We start from the raw sequence: 15,082 nt of genomic DNA on the forward strand, positions 1-15,082 counted from the left end.
AATGGTAATTTTAAAGATTTTATGAATTCACTTTCTATGTTAATCAGTTAACAGATTACAGATCAGTGAGAGTCGATTTTTTTTGATCTATGGTCATAGCTTTTAATTATTAATGATTATGTATGCCTGTCTGATTATAGAGATGAAAATATGTATAATTAGAACTTAAACAATTTAAAATTCTCAGTACTTCATGTGAAGTAATTTATCCCACACGAATAATAGAGTTACAGTTTAGGTAGTTAGGAAAGAAATTTTCTCTAAAGATATTAAACATTTATTAGATTATTAATTATATGTACTTTTTGCTAACTTTAGGATTTGGATCAAATTGTCTTAAGATGTTTATTTTTGGTGGCTTTGCTTTTTAGTATTTTAAATTCTGTAATACCTTCTGAGTTTGCTTAATATTGGATTTAAACCATTTTTCTTTCTTTTTGTTTTTTTTAAGGGGCTTCACAAAGGTCAGAGTTCACATTTGGCAGGTCCTAATGGTGAACGACCTCTCTCTTCCACTGGGCCTTCCCAGCATCTCCAGGCAGCTGGCTCTGGTATTCAGAATCAGAATGGACATCCCAGTCTGCCTAGCAATTCAGTAACACAGGGGGCTGCTCTCAATCACCTCTCCTCTCACATTGCTACCTCAGGTGGACAACAAGGCATTACCTTAACCAAAGAGAGCAAGCCTTCAGGAAACACATTGACAGTGCCTGAAACAAGCAGGCACGCTGGAGAGACACCTAACAGCACTGCCAATGTTGAGGGACTTCCTAATCATGTCCATCAGGTGATGGCAGATGCTGTTTGCAGTCCTAGCCATGGAGATTCTAAGTCACCAGGTTTACTAAGTTCAGACAATCCTCAGCTCTCTGCCTTGTTGATGGGAAAAGCCAATAACAATGTGGGTACTGGAACCTGTGACAAAGTCAATAACATCCACCCAGCTGTTCATACAAAGACTGATAATTCTGTTGCCTCTTCACCGTCTTCAGCCATTTCCACAGCAACACCTTCTCCAAAATCCACTGAGCAGACGACCACAAACAGTGTTACCAGCCTTAATAGCCCTCATAGTGGGCTACACACAGTTAATGGAGAAGGGATGGAGGAATCTCAGAGTCCCATGAAAACAGATCTGCTACTGGTTAGCCACAAACCTAGTCCTCAGATCATACCATCAATGTCTGTGTCCATATACCCCAGCTCAGCAGAAGTTCTGAAGGCATGCAGGTTAGTGTGGGAAAGTTCATCACAAAGTGAAAATGTTTGACTACTGGCCTGATCAGAATGCTGAAATTTAATAGGATCTTTTAAGATACGGGAAGTAAGCAAAGGATGATGTAGTCACTCATCTGAAGTGAGAGTTTGAACAGAAACTTTATTATGCTTGGATGTTGTGGTTATTTTTATTAATGTATTAGATGTGAAAAGTATTCCTGTAAATTGCCTATTCTGAGTGGGTGTGTCTGATTGTATTGTTACTGCCCTCTGCTGGTTACTAGGACTGTCTGTCAGCTTTAGTGTGATTGACTGCTCTGATGATTGAAGCAAGAGAATGGGTTAAATTACATTTGATAGAAAAGACCCTCGTAAACTATTTGTTTTTGTTTCGATCAGAGCCTGTTAAATGTTAGGCTAAGAATGATCTCAGCAATTATTAAGGCTAGTCTTTGGTTACAATTGAGAAAACTAGACTATTATATTTGAATCCTGAAGAGATTATAAAGGAGTCTGAAGAAAGAGGAAGAGGTCAGGGACATTGGAGAGACAGGGAAGACTGTCAACCATTCTGGAAGGGCTAGCCATATTCTGCTAGTCTTGAAAGGACAAGGCCTTACAAATTTAGAAAGAAATGAGTCTCCTCTACTCCATTTAAAAAGAATCAGTGAATCAGGCAGCATCATATTTCTCTGGTATTTGGAAGACATATACTGAAGGTGCCACATGTATACACATTTTAAGAAAGGAAAAAAACTATTAAAGTTGTAATACCTAGTATGTACTGATAACAAAAGATGAATACAAATCATGTTTGACTTCTGGAATTACAAGAGGTGCTCAAAGTGGTTACCATCAGCATTCAGATACTTCTGATTCTGGCAACATTAACCAAAGTGTCCACTTGTACAGTTGTGCATGCTGTACACTGAATTACCACCAGTAGATAGCTGGTGTTTTGTAGTACTCCACATCCTTTAAGGCCCCCCATACTTATACTTCCATTGTCCTTGTACTTCCATAATGTTCTTTAATTTCAAATCCCACTTCAAAAGGGTCTTGTGCTTCTCCAGGGACAGCAATGTTTCTGACATTTTCTTTGTCCCGCCTGTTGCATGGTAATGGTCACATTTATTAACACTGTCTTTTAAGTGAACGTCATACTATACATTACTACCACAATTCAATTCATCTTCAAAAAGTAATACATAGATAACAACTCTTTTAAAATGTATATACATTTTTTGGTACCCCTGGTAGATTCTTAATGGCCTTTTCATTATGCATGGCACATACTTAGTTTTTCTCATTTATAATTATTATAATTGACTCAATCTTGAATGAAAGTTTGGTAAAATACCTGGAACAAACACAAGAAAGAATTTTGCAATGTTTTCTGGCACTTTAAATTTCTGAGTTTGAGCAGTCAAATAGTGGATTTTAAAAAGACCGTTTTTTGGTTGTAATTATCATAAAGTAACATATAGAAAATAAGCATTCTATAAATAAAAAATACAAACATCAGTTCTACTTTGTCTATAATGACCACTTAACTCAGCTTTTACATTTTAAAAAGTTTAAAACAGCGCTCACTTAATAGTTATATAAATCTCTTCCTGCAGCTACTAGTACTTATGTGGCTTATTGTTACCTAAAAGTGTAGTTATCATTTCTGCTCTTCAGGTTATTTTATTAGAACATATCCTGGCTCCACCGCTAAGTATTTGTCACTGACAAATGATTAAGGTGAAATTAAGTTTTGTTCTTCATAGTTTGCTGCATGAGAAGGGCATAAGGGAGTATGGGGAAGAATTAAAATAATTTTCAATTAATTTAATTTATCATTTAAAGACTAAGGTGTGTATTTAAAGTGCCTTCCAATCTGTGTTTTATTTTCTATTAGTTTTCGTTATTTCCTGTCAAATTTTAACTAGTTGTTATCTTCAATTATTCTGACATGAAAAAGTAGCAGGTACTTTTTTTTACACTTTCTCTTTTTTTGTCTATCAGGTCCACATTTCTGGCAGCATTGTTGTATCTTGGCAAGATTTTTTTTTAATGTCAGTAACTTAAAACCACATTGAATAATCTCTGAATTAAATTCTTCTAAAGCACGTAGTGAGGTTCATGAATTTCTAAAATTTGATTCTTTAGAAATTTTTATATTATAGATTTTTATATCGTTCTTTTTTGTTATACTATTATTCACTTCAACTCTGGGTCCAAAGAAAATAGTGTCCAGATCAAATGCTAGCTCTCCTCAGGCACAGTACCTTGGCTTAGTGCCAATTCACCCATCTTCTGCGTGCTTCCCTCTTGACTATTGGATCCTCTGTCCTGTTTCTTAGATATTCTGCTCTCACTCTGCTAAGGGATTTTTTGAGGAATATTGTCAGAAAGAATTCCATGGAGCTGTGTTCTGTTTCCCAGGTTATAAACTGTGTACAGTAACAGTTTTCATTAATAAAGTTTTATGTAGTGGGTATTTAGTTTATTATTTCTTAGTGTATTAAAGATTATAATCTTCTAAAAAAGATTATAATATTTTAGAGGCATGTATGAACATTCTCTTCAGAGTATTAAAATACATTCTTGTAGTTTCATTTTCAGCTTTTAACTCAAAGGCAATTTTGCCTTATAGAGACTTAATTTTATATACTGTATGTATCTTGTAAATAGCTAGATTCATCAAAACACTAGGTCCATGGCGTTGTTTGGGTTATTCCAGTAAATCTAGGCCTCTGTTTATTAATGAAGAGACAAAAAACATGCTCTGATAAATTTGATATAAAAATTTTCTGAGGCTTAGAGAAAAAGTTAAAATGGCAAATGATAGGTGTCATGTTTGCCATTTATTTCTGTGTTCTCTTGACGGTGCCCTTTGCCAGCAGGAGTCCAGAACTCAAAGAAGGGGAAAATAACAGACGCAAGAGACTTGATGTTTCTGGTGTAGGAGCTTCCTAACAAAAGATGATTAAAGCATAGATAAATTTTATCCACAGAGCACTTTTTCTCCTCATTTCTCTACCAAATGCTGTGGGTAAATTTGAAAGTTGATAATTTAAGTAATTGGGCAATGACTAATTTCTCCCTACTCTGCTTGCTCAAGAGAAAGAGCTTCAAAATGGGAGAAAAGGACTTACCGTGAGACAATCTGTAAATTCTTTCCAACATCTGCTTCTTCTGCTACTTTGCATTTTATATTAAAGTTTCATCGTTTAGCTTGAGGTAGTCCAAACAGTGTTGGATGCCTATGTGTTCAGAAGATAAAGTTTGTTATTCACAGCCTCTCCCTTTGCGTTAAAATTGTTCAGAATATTTTAAGTGAAAGAGGTTTATAGTTGCTATATGGACATGTTTTCCTATTTGTTTCACACTTGATTTAATAGGCAGATAATGTCTGAAATTCTGTAAGAATTTGCTATATAGGACTTCTTTGTGCTATTTATTCTGTGTGCCCTCTTATTTTCACATGTAGTGAGTTTTTAAATTGATGGTTAGTTTTAAATCTGATTCTTTATTTTAATGTAGTGGTTTGTGGTGTACATTAAAAGACAGAATATTTCTTTCATTTAAAATTGTAATTGCAACATTTAAGTGGTTGAATCATTGTCAGCTCCCTTACTTATGCCTCACCTTTTTCTTTTCTATTTTAAAATATAGGCAGCAACAATTTTCATTGTTTTACTCTTCTTTTTGCCTTTTTAAAATTGTTATAGAACTATGAAAATGATAATGCCAGAATTCTGCTAATCTGTAACTTTCAATGTCCAGAATGTTGTAGAAGGTTAAATTTTGGTGCCATATTTAATTAGGATGAGATGCTCTTTTATTGTACAGTTTTACTACATAGTCCATATCTTTCAGTTTCTTGAACATAATCATGTACTGTATAGAAGTCTATCCACTTCCTTTCTGGAGAATAAATTTTATGTATTCTGAGAGTATTCGGTTTAAATTCCAAAGTTAAAGAGTGGCAGATATACACTTCAGCTTGAAAAGTAATATTTATGTGGAAGTTGTGAATGTTCTATCTTGCATTGGTTTAATGATAATACTTGAATTATTTGTTCACCAATTTCTGACTAGAATTTTCTATTTGTTAATGCAAAATTCTATGGAGTTTTTAAGTTAGTATCAATTTTCTACCTAAATCTAAAAACTTAAATGTATGTCTTTCTTTAAATGTATAGGGTTTGCATACTTTGTGGAGAAACATTGAAAACTAGTGTTGAGTAGATATAATATTCATTTATTTAATTAACCTTTTTATCCTTAATTGTTAGCTGAACTTAAAATTACAATTTAGTAGTAAGTATTTCATATACTTTTATTTAAAAATCATTATTTTAAACTTAATTCGTTCCTTTGAGACCTACCATGAACTTTTTTGTTTGTACTTAGAGGTATAGTTGAAAAAATTAAGAAAGCGAAACCCATGTTATTATTTATTATAATGTCTTAAAAGTGGAATTTTAGGCCTTAGTTATCGTAGTGCCAATCCAAACAGGCTGAGTTTTAAGATTTTTTTTCAGTGTAGCAAAAACAGCAAAATAAGAAAAATTAATTTTGTTTGAATCTATGTTACTCTATAATTTGTGATGAAAAATGATTTCCTCTTAAGTTACTGAGTTGACTTCCCACAACAGTTAAAATTTTGAAATTCTTACTGAAATGTTAATATGTTTGAAAGTAGTTGGTATTTTAATGCAGCAGCTGTTTTTGAGCTTATAATGGAGTGAGGTAAGTTATATTTAACTCGGAGTGGTTTAAAAGCTCAAAATATTTCTCTCTGATTTTCCAAGTTGGATACAAACTTTAAGAAATTATAAATATTTTTCTTTTTTTCTTGTACTAAGAGAATTATAATTAGGGAATAAGTCCTACCCTGTTTTAAGAATTTATAATTTAATAGAAATACCTTCATTAAAGGAAAAGAAACCCCAAATACTAGTAAGTAATAATTATATACAGTGTCAGAGAATGGATAGCACCTATATATACATTGTTTTAAACAAAATACTGTAATTTCTATAAAGTTTAGTAGATTGGAGTTTTGCTGAATCTCAGTAGTCAAGGAAAAATTTTTTTCAGATTTGAGAAAACAAAAAAATCTCAGCCATGAGAGTTGTCACAAAGACATTGTGGTTATGATTGCTAAGATGAGACATGGAAGAAAGACATATTCTGTTGTTACTATTATCTAGATGAGGGGTGTCCAACCTTTTTACTTTTCTGCCCTGTGTTGGAAGAGTAAATATTGTCTTGGGGCACATAGTAAATATACTAACACTAAGGAAAGCTGATTAGCTACCCCCACCCAAAATAATAGTCCCTGTGTACTGATATTAGACACTACAGATAAAAAACATAACAGAATTGGCATGTGACCTGCAGGTTGGACACGCCCTACACCTTTTGGTTAAATTAATGTTTTAATATTTTATGGAAATGAATATGATAGTGGAGAGGAAACTGGAGGTCATGTTTATTCTTTAGGTAAAGAGAATAAATTGAAAAATTATAAGCAAAATAAGGAATGTCATCAGTAATCCATGTGTTCAGTAATTTTCTTCAATGGAAGATACATACGTATCACGAGAAATATTTACCAATATTAATCATTTGTAACTTTTTCCTGATGGATCTAAACCTCATGGATTTGTGCAAGTGCCTTGTAATTTAATTAGGAATTAATGAGGATTTTTACCTGTTTTCCTAAATAAATGTACAGTTGATTTATTCTACCTTTTTTTTTTTTTAAAAGGAATCTAGGTAAAAATGGCTTATCTAACAGTAGCATTTTGTTGGATAAATGTCCGCCTCCAAGACCACCATCTTCACCATACCCTCCTTTGCCAAAGGACAAGTTGAATCCACCTACACCTAGTATTTATGTGAGTCTGAATTGACTAGAAATAAAACCAGCATTTATACCTACTTGTCATTTATAAATTTTTCTTTAAATACTATACGAATGCCCTTTAGTAAACATTACAATTATTTATGGAAGCTTAAATATGTTTTGGGAAAAATGATGTATTTTAAAAGATTTGGTAATAGCATTCTAAAAATGCCTTCTCAGCTATTAACTGTGATTATATTAGAATAGTGAGTAATACTTATTAACTGCCCTAATTTTGAGCAGCATTAGGCAGAAGCTACCTAAAAGTTAACTTTCTTGAGTAAATGTGGTTTTAAACTTCCATTCTACTAGTTACGTAGACCTTAATAATTCATTCTATTTTATACACCTACCAAAAAAGATAGTATGTGCCTTCAAAAAAAGTGTTCGAGAACATAAATGTGATAATAGATACATATCACTTAATAGATTATTAAAACATTTAAAACCAGATACTAGTTTTACTTTATAAAAATTTAAACATCTGATACAGGAAGTTGGTAAGAGTTCAATCAAAACAATTCCTATTTCTGTGACTCCCAAATAGGTTTTCCTACCCCATGTCCTTCCGTCTTCCTGCTTCTACTCCAAATGAAAAAAATTTTAAGTTACATATCTAATTAGGGTCTTGTATCTACAAACTTATACTAGAATTTGTTTTGTAGATGTGGCCCCTTTGCCCTCTAGAAGCCAAATGTCGTATTATTGTTATTTGTTACACTTCCTATGTAAAGGAAATATTGGGGTAGATAGATATATAAGAAAACCCTTAAATTGAGGTCTGAGGGGGGAAATGCAAAGCTTTTATCTTTTATGGGTCTTCAGCCCGCTTTCATTTTGATAGTATCTTTTTAACTAATATTTTCCTTTTTCCTTTTTTCATTGTGATTTTAAAAAATTACATAACATAAAATTTCCTATCTTAACCATTTCTAAATGTATAGTTTAGTAGTGTTGAGCATATTTTACATCATTGTACAACTAATCTCCAGTTTTCTCATCTTGCCAAACTGAAACTTTACACATTAAATAACTCCTCATTTCCCCTTCGTGTCAGCCCCTGACAATTACCATTCCACTTTCTAATTCTATGAATCTGACCACTTTAGATACATTACGTAAGTGGAATCATACAGAGTTTGTCTTTTTGTGACAGATATATTTCACTTAATATAATGTCTTCAAGGTTTATTCATGTTGTAGCATGTGACAGGATTTTTTAAGTCTGAAAAATATTTAAAACACTTTGATTTTGAAGTTTAGTTTAAATATCATTTTTCCTAAATATTTTTTCACAATAAAATGGAAAAGAGAAATGTATATGGTTATTGTCTAATTAAAATTATAATCAAAAGACACACTGATAAAATATTGTGAAATATAAAATAGAAATGTCAATACATAAGATGCATTTTATTTAAATTGTGATAAATAATGGATATGAATTTGGGACATAATATTTAAGTAAAATTTCTGTTTTCCTAAGATCTAAGCGACATATTTTAATTTTACAGTTGGAAAATAAGCGTGATGCTTTCTTTCCTCCATTACACCAATTTTGTACAAATCCAAGCAACCCTGTTACAGTAATACGTGGCCTTGCTGGAGCTCTTAAGTTAGGTACGTTTTAAATAAAAAATGTAAAAAAATTATATATTTCTTTTGCTATCTGTTAACTTTTAAAGCACTGGCAGAAAATTTTTTTTTTATGTTTTAATGTTTTCATTTCTATATTTCTCTGGCTATAGGAGTGTTTGTGTCTGTGTGCGTTCTTTAATTTATGATGTGACTATATGATGGTGATAGTGGTTGCTTGTAATTTCTTGGTGGTTTTCAGATGTACCTTTTATTTTTGGTCCAATTATGCAATTGTGATTTAGGTTAACAGAAGAAATTTTGAACATAAAATGTAGGTGAAAACTTGATGCTATAGTACCAAGTACTATAGCCCCATCAATATTTCCCAGCATCTGAAAAAATGAAATAAATAGGTGTAACTTCCGTCTTTGTACCCTTTATTTTTTTCCCTAGTGGGATGGAGTGTCAATTAGATCCAGTTAGGTTCATGGAAGGCTTTGGTGTAAGGTCCAAGGAGGGCTTCATTGTTTGGTTCTGTAAATGGCCAAAAGCCCAGATTGTGCAGAGCCCCTGGTTGGTTTACCTTTTCTTTCTTTTTTTCGTTTTTTTTTTTTCTTAAAATAAAAAAGAAAAAGGCACTTAAAAATATCCCAAATATATTATTGTTTATTAACTACATTTATTTATTTATGAAGACCTGGGACTTTTCTCTACTAAAACCTTGGTGGAAGCTAACAATGAACATATAGTAGAAGTGAGGACACAATTGTTGCAGCCAGCAGATGAGAACTGGGATCCCACTGGAACGAAGAAAATCTGGCATTGTGAAAGTAATCGATCTCATACTACAATTGCTAAATATGCACAGTATCAGGCCTCCTCATTCCAGGAATCATTGAGGGTAAGTATTTACTTTTGTTTTACAGTTTTAAAGATTATTTATTTTGGAGTTTTGAAAGGTTACATTACTTTCGTAAGCATCCCGTTATTTTGTGTTACATAAAATACTTAAATCTATCCAACTTGCTCTTAGTAAAGTTTAAGCAAATCTATGGGTTGATAAATAACAGAAATAAAATTACTGTCTAACAAGATGACCTCTTCATTTCTGGGCTATTTTTGGTTAGAGCAGGGTTTCTTTGACACTGTTGACATTTTGGGCTGGATGATTTTTTGTTGTGGGGACTGTCTTGTGTGTTATATGATACTCATTAGCATCTGTGGCCTCCCAGAAATTTTTTCAGGCATGCCAAATACTCCAAGGGCAAAATCATTTCCGATTTAGAACCATTGATTTAGAGGATAAACTAAGTCTCAAGTTTGTCTTATTCTTGCAGAATCTCTAGTCATGTTTCTTCTCTCTCCTTTTTTTTTTTTTTTTTTGTCAGATTAGCATAATTTGATAGACTACTCCTCGAGGAAGCATTGGCGTTCTTTGTACCAATCTTTAGTCTGTAAAAGAAAACTAAGGGAGAGGTAGAAATTTACAGAAATTATTTCAACATATATGAAAAATTTATAAAACAAAAATTTGATAAACAGAAGATTATTATTAAAAGACCCATAGGCCTTTTAGCACTAAAGCATTACAAAAATCCTCTGGGACTATAACAGCTTTGTGAATTCTCCCACAAAATGAACACAAAACATTCAACAAAATGAGTTTATGAAATGTGTTACTTAGATACTTGTCTGCACCAAGTTGTTTGTTCTTCACGTGTCCTACAGCTGCCGCTTACTATGTAGCTGAAAGTGTTGAATATCATTTATATACATAAATTTATCTTTGTGTTTCTTTTCCACTGCCATTCCTTATATTCTACAGAGAAATTTCATCTAATAAACACTGTCCTGCAACTATCAAAATTGCAGTGAATTCATTTTCCGTGTAAATCTCTGTAGTTCACACATTTAGGAGATTTCAACTACATGGTAGTATTATCCGAATAGAACAAATAGTAATCAAGATTCAAAGATCATCAAAAGAAAATTTGAAGGAATTGAAAAACAAAGATAATAAAGAGGCAGACTATGTATGTATGTATGTATGTATGTATGTATGTATGTATGTATGTATGTATGTATTTAATTCTTTGAGATAGAATCTCACTCTGTTACCTTGGGTAAATTAGTACAGCAGTGTCATGGAACCTCTCACTGCAACTTCAAAACTCCTGGGTTCAAGTGGTTCTCCTGACTTAGACTCCCGAGTAACTGGGAGTATAGGAACATACCACCATACCCAGCTAACTTTTTTCTATTTTTAGTAAAGACAGGGTCTCGAACTGTCTGAACTGGTCTCGAACTCCTGAGCTCAAGCAATCCTTCCACCTCAGCCTCTTAGAGTGCTGGGATTTATAGGTGTGGTCCACCTCTCTTGGCCCCTAGCAGAGTATTTAAATGGTAATGTTACATAACCAAAGAAAGGGTGTTTTTTTAGTGTGCTTTGAGGCATGGACCATTACATGTGGAGAAAATGCACAAATATTCAGAAAGTGTATTTTTAAAGGGAGGGAAACCAAAAGACCAGTAGTATTGCTAACTCAGAAATCATAGAGCAGCATTAAATGATACTATGCCTGTAATACAAGAATTGTAAAAAGTATTATTTGCATTGAAAAGCACCTATATTTATTATCCACACACTTAATTTCCTTACTAATGTTGTAAGTATTTTATCATGTGTGTATAATTCTTTGTGGAATAACGATATAACCCAGGAAGAACTTCTTCCATTTGTTTGTAATCAAGAAAGGAGAACTTTTTTTTTTTTTTTTTTTGAGGCAGAGTCTCACTATAGTGCCCTCAGTAGTGGGCCGTGGCGTCACACCTCACAGCAGCCTTCAAATCTTGGGCTTAAGCAATTCTCTTGCCTCAGCCTCCCAAGCAGCTGGGACCACAGGTGCTTGCCAACGCCTGGCTATTTTTTTGGTTGTAGCTGTCATTATTGTTTAGCAGGCCTGGGCCGGTTTGAACCCACCAGCCCCCGGTGTATGTGGCTGGCACCCTAACCACTGAGCTACAGGTGCCAAGCCAAGAATAGAGAACATCTTACTCACACATGTACATATACCTATTGATGTATACATGCTTCTCTACTAGCTTGAAACATTTATAATGAAGATTGAAACTTCTTAGGCCCTTTACCTTTACACTTTTTCTCATTGAAAAAGGGGCAAGTATGAGAATCTGTGGTGTAATTTTGTGGCTACTGGAGGAAGTTGGATACCATGCCAGTGAGATTTGACCATTCAATGTACATATGAACCTTTTCTCAATTGTGTGATGGAAGGGATTACTAGTTGTAAAATATAAAGCTAGTATGCTTTTTGCTTAATCTGTAGGAAGAAAATGAGAAAAGAAGTCATCATAAAGATCACTCAGATAATGAATCTACGTCTTCAGATAAGTAAGTCATTTTTAATGTCCACTCAGCATTTCTTTTTAAAAGGTATGTTGCTAATGTTGTCTCTTTTTTTAAGTTCTGGGAGGAGGAGGAAAGGACCCTTTAAAACCATAAAGTTTGGGACCAACATTGACCTGTCTGATGACAAAAAGTAAGTTCTTATAGTAATATCTCTATGAACCGATGCAAAAAGTTATCCTTTGCAAGATTGAGAATTGTCTATAATTTTCTCTCCTATTTCATTTCTTGTCATTTTTCTAAGTTGACATATAAATTTAAGCTAAATTATTTTTGTTATTTTGCAATTTACAATTAAATTATTTTCTTTGACTTAAAAATTCTAGTAGAGTTTTTCATCAAGACTGTCTTTATGCTAATTGCATATCACAAAATTCTATTTTTTAATTATATGAAATAGAATTATATAAAATATATTTAAATATAATTATACAGTACAACTATAAAAATAGAAAGTCAGGTTTTTTCCTTTATTTGCATAGTCCGTAGTTTTTATGCTTTTCACTGGGAAGTTTTCTTTGGAAAAACTTAAAAATTGAAGCATTCCAGTATTTCCTATGCAAAAGTGAAATATTTATAGATTTAATTGTTTCTGTTTGGAACACAAAGGTTTTGAAGAAATGTTTAACTTTTTTAATATTTGTAGCAGTGTTTCACTCTTGATATGTTAACTTTATTGCAGGTGGAAGTTACAGCTACACGAGCTGACTAAACTTCCTGCTTTTGTGCGTGTCGTATCAGCAGGAAATCTTCTAAGCCATGTTGGTCATACCATACTGGGCATGAATACAGTTCAACTATACATGAAAGTTCCAGGGAGCAGAACACCTGGTAATTTTTGTGAACTAACATTTTATACAGTTGAAAAATAGAATTAACAAAAGGTGAAACATGCAAAGAGAACAAGAATCTTTCCATTTATAATGAATAAAACTGAAAGGATTGTTTCTGTTATTAAGATTAGACTCTTTAAGTGGGCTCAGATTATTACGTTTCCCTCTTTGCAATATCTTTTTTAGTATAATAGTCCAGAAGCATTATAAAAAGTTAATCTGGATAGGAGTCATTGGAGCACTTCTGGGAAAATAAGTCCCTTTAGCCTAAAGATTATTGTTGATCCCATCTACTACAGAGAGTGACAAGTATAATGTTTTCTAAACGTTTTCTTAAAACCACAATAAAAAGTATATATCATGACCTGTAACAAGGTTTTCTTCAAACGATAGTTTCTATTCTGTTTCATTTAAAAAGGAAAGTATAGGTTGCAATTCACAGTTGAAGAAACACTTGATGGGGAGACGTTACTAGAGTCATCCTTGTATCTAGTCTGGATTTTGCAACTAATTAGACTTATTACTTTTGGCAAGCAATATTCCTTCTCTGGGTCTTTTTCTTCATTTATAAAATGAATTACATTGTTTTTAGACTTAAAATTTTCCTCTGACCCTAATGTACCATCTTCTCTGTGCTCCCTTGAATTGACATGAAATTTACCAAGGCAATATTCAAAATATTTAACAATCACAATAATCCCTGCACTGATAAAGTAGAAGAGATACTGATGTTTACAGCTCAGCTATACCAGTGCCTGTAGGGTGCTTATATCCCTCAGGTGCTTCTGTTCACTACTTGTTATAGCTATGGTTTGAAAAGCAGACTGTTCCCTTCTTTGTCACCTTCTTATTAAATCTTGGTTTAAGAATTGTTTCTAAGTAAGGCTGTGCTTATTTCTGGGTGATATAGGTGAGTGGTCCCTGCCCTGGTTGCTCATTTAAATTTCCTGGTAACTTAAAAAAAAATACACAATTGATGAATCTCTGAGACTGAGATCCAGGCACGAGTATTTGAAAAAAAGTAAAAGTTCTCTTAGGGCATTTTAATTAATACACAGCCAGGATTAGACTCATTGGTTATAGTTTTTATCCTCCGGTCATTGGAAGCCTATTTTTGTGATATTTTATCCATAGTTGATTAAAGAGTTCTGGAATAATTGGTGGAAGAGCTATGTTCTGCTCCCTACTCGGTCATTAGACACTGATGTAAATATTGGGCAAGCTATTTGAATTTTCTAGAATTAGTTTTCTTATCTGATTGGTTCTATAAAGATTCATTTTCATTGAAAGTGTCTCCCATCAAATTCAAATTATTTTATGCAAATAACATTCTCCGATTAGGAAGAATCCCTTTTTCATTACAAATCTAAGGAGAACACAAACTTGACAGATTACCTCTTTGTCAATTGTGCTTAGAGTGTTCTGGGATTTTTTTGTTGTTTTGTTTATATGACATTAGTCTTCTAAAAGGGTCTTCTAGAAACTTAAAAAATTCTTCTACAATGGTTCTAATAGAAATATGCAAATCACACATATAATGTAAAATTTTTTTTTTTTTTTTTTTTAATTTGGCCGGGGCTGGGTTTGAACCCGCCACCTCCGGCATATGGGACCGGCGCCCTACCCGCTGAGCCACAGGCGCCGCCCATATAATGTAAAATTTTTGATAGTCATGTTAAAGTTGAAATTAATTTTAACTCAGTATATCCACTATATCATTTCAATATGTAATCAGTGTAAAGATTATAGAGATTTTTCACATTTTTTCATATTAAGTCTTTGAAATCCAATGTGTACAGTGTAATTACTACATATTCCAATGCACATTTCAAGTGGTTGTCACATTGGACAACACAGACTTAGAAAGAATGTATAGTTTAGTTGAGCTCAATTTAAAAAACATTATTTTGAGTATCTTGTATGGGGTGAGGAACATTTTGTTTCTAGAGTTACATAAGTAAATGTATAAGTGATAACTTATTTTAATGGATTTTGTGATCAGATTCAGATGTGTATCTTCTAACCTGTAAAGAGCTCTCAAGGTTCTACCCTAAGAGATTTAATTTAGATGACAAGGTCTCTATCTCTAATTTTAATTAGAGTTAAATTTTATTTAGTCTACGC

The 15,082-nt window shown here is 33.0% G+C and overlaps 1 protein-coding gene across 15 annotated transcripts in view; it reads left to right on the forward strand.

Moving 5' to 3' along the window:
- The window catches only part of KDM6A (lysine demethylase 6A), a 217,517-nt gene that overhangs the window by 175,544 nt on the left and 26,891 nt on the right, over positions 1 to 15,082 (forward strand). For all 15 annotated transcript variants that reach the window (XM_053579398.1, XM_053579400.1, XM_053579399.1 and 12 more), the window contains 7 exons: positions 452 to 1,230; positions 6,986 to 7,115; positions 8,638 to 8,743; positions 9,397 to 9,602; positions 12,046 to 12,110; positions 12,184 to 12,258; positions 12,808 to 12,956. In XM_053579398.1, coding sequence (XP_053435373.1) covers positions 452 to 1,230; positions 6,986 to 7,115; positions 8,638 to 8,743; positions 9,397 to 9,602; positions 12,046 to 12,110; positions 12,184 to 12,258; positions 12,808 to 12,956 — 1,510 coding nt within the window. The remainder of the gene's footprint in view (positions 1 to 451; positions 1,231 to 6,985; positions 7,116 to 8,637; positions 8,744 to 9,396; positions 9,603 to 12,045; positions 12,111 to 12,183; positions 12,259 to 12,807; positions 12,957 to 15,082) is intronic.

Source organism: Nycticebus coucang, chromosome X, assembly GCF_027406575.1.
Source record: "Nycticebus coucang isolate mNycCou1 chromosome X, mNycCou1.pri, whole genome shotgun sequence".
NCBI classification, from domain to species: Eukaryota; Metazoa; Chordata; class Mammalia; order Primates; family Lorisidae; genus Nycticebus; species Nycticebus coucang.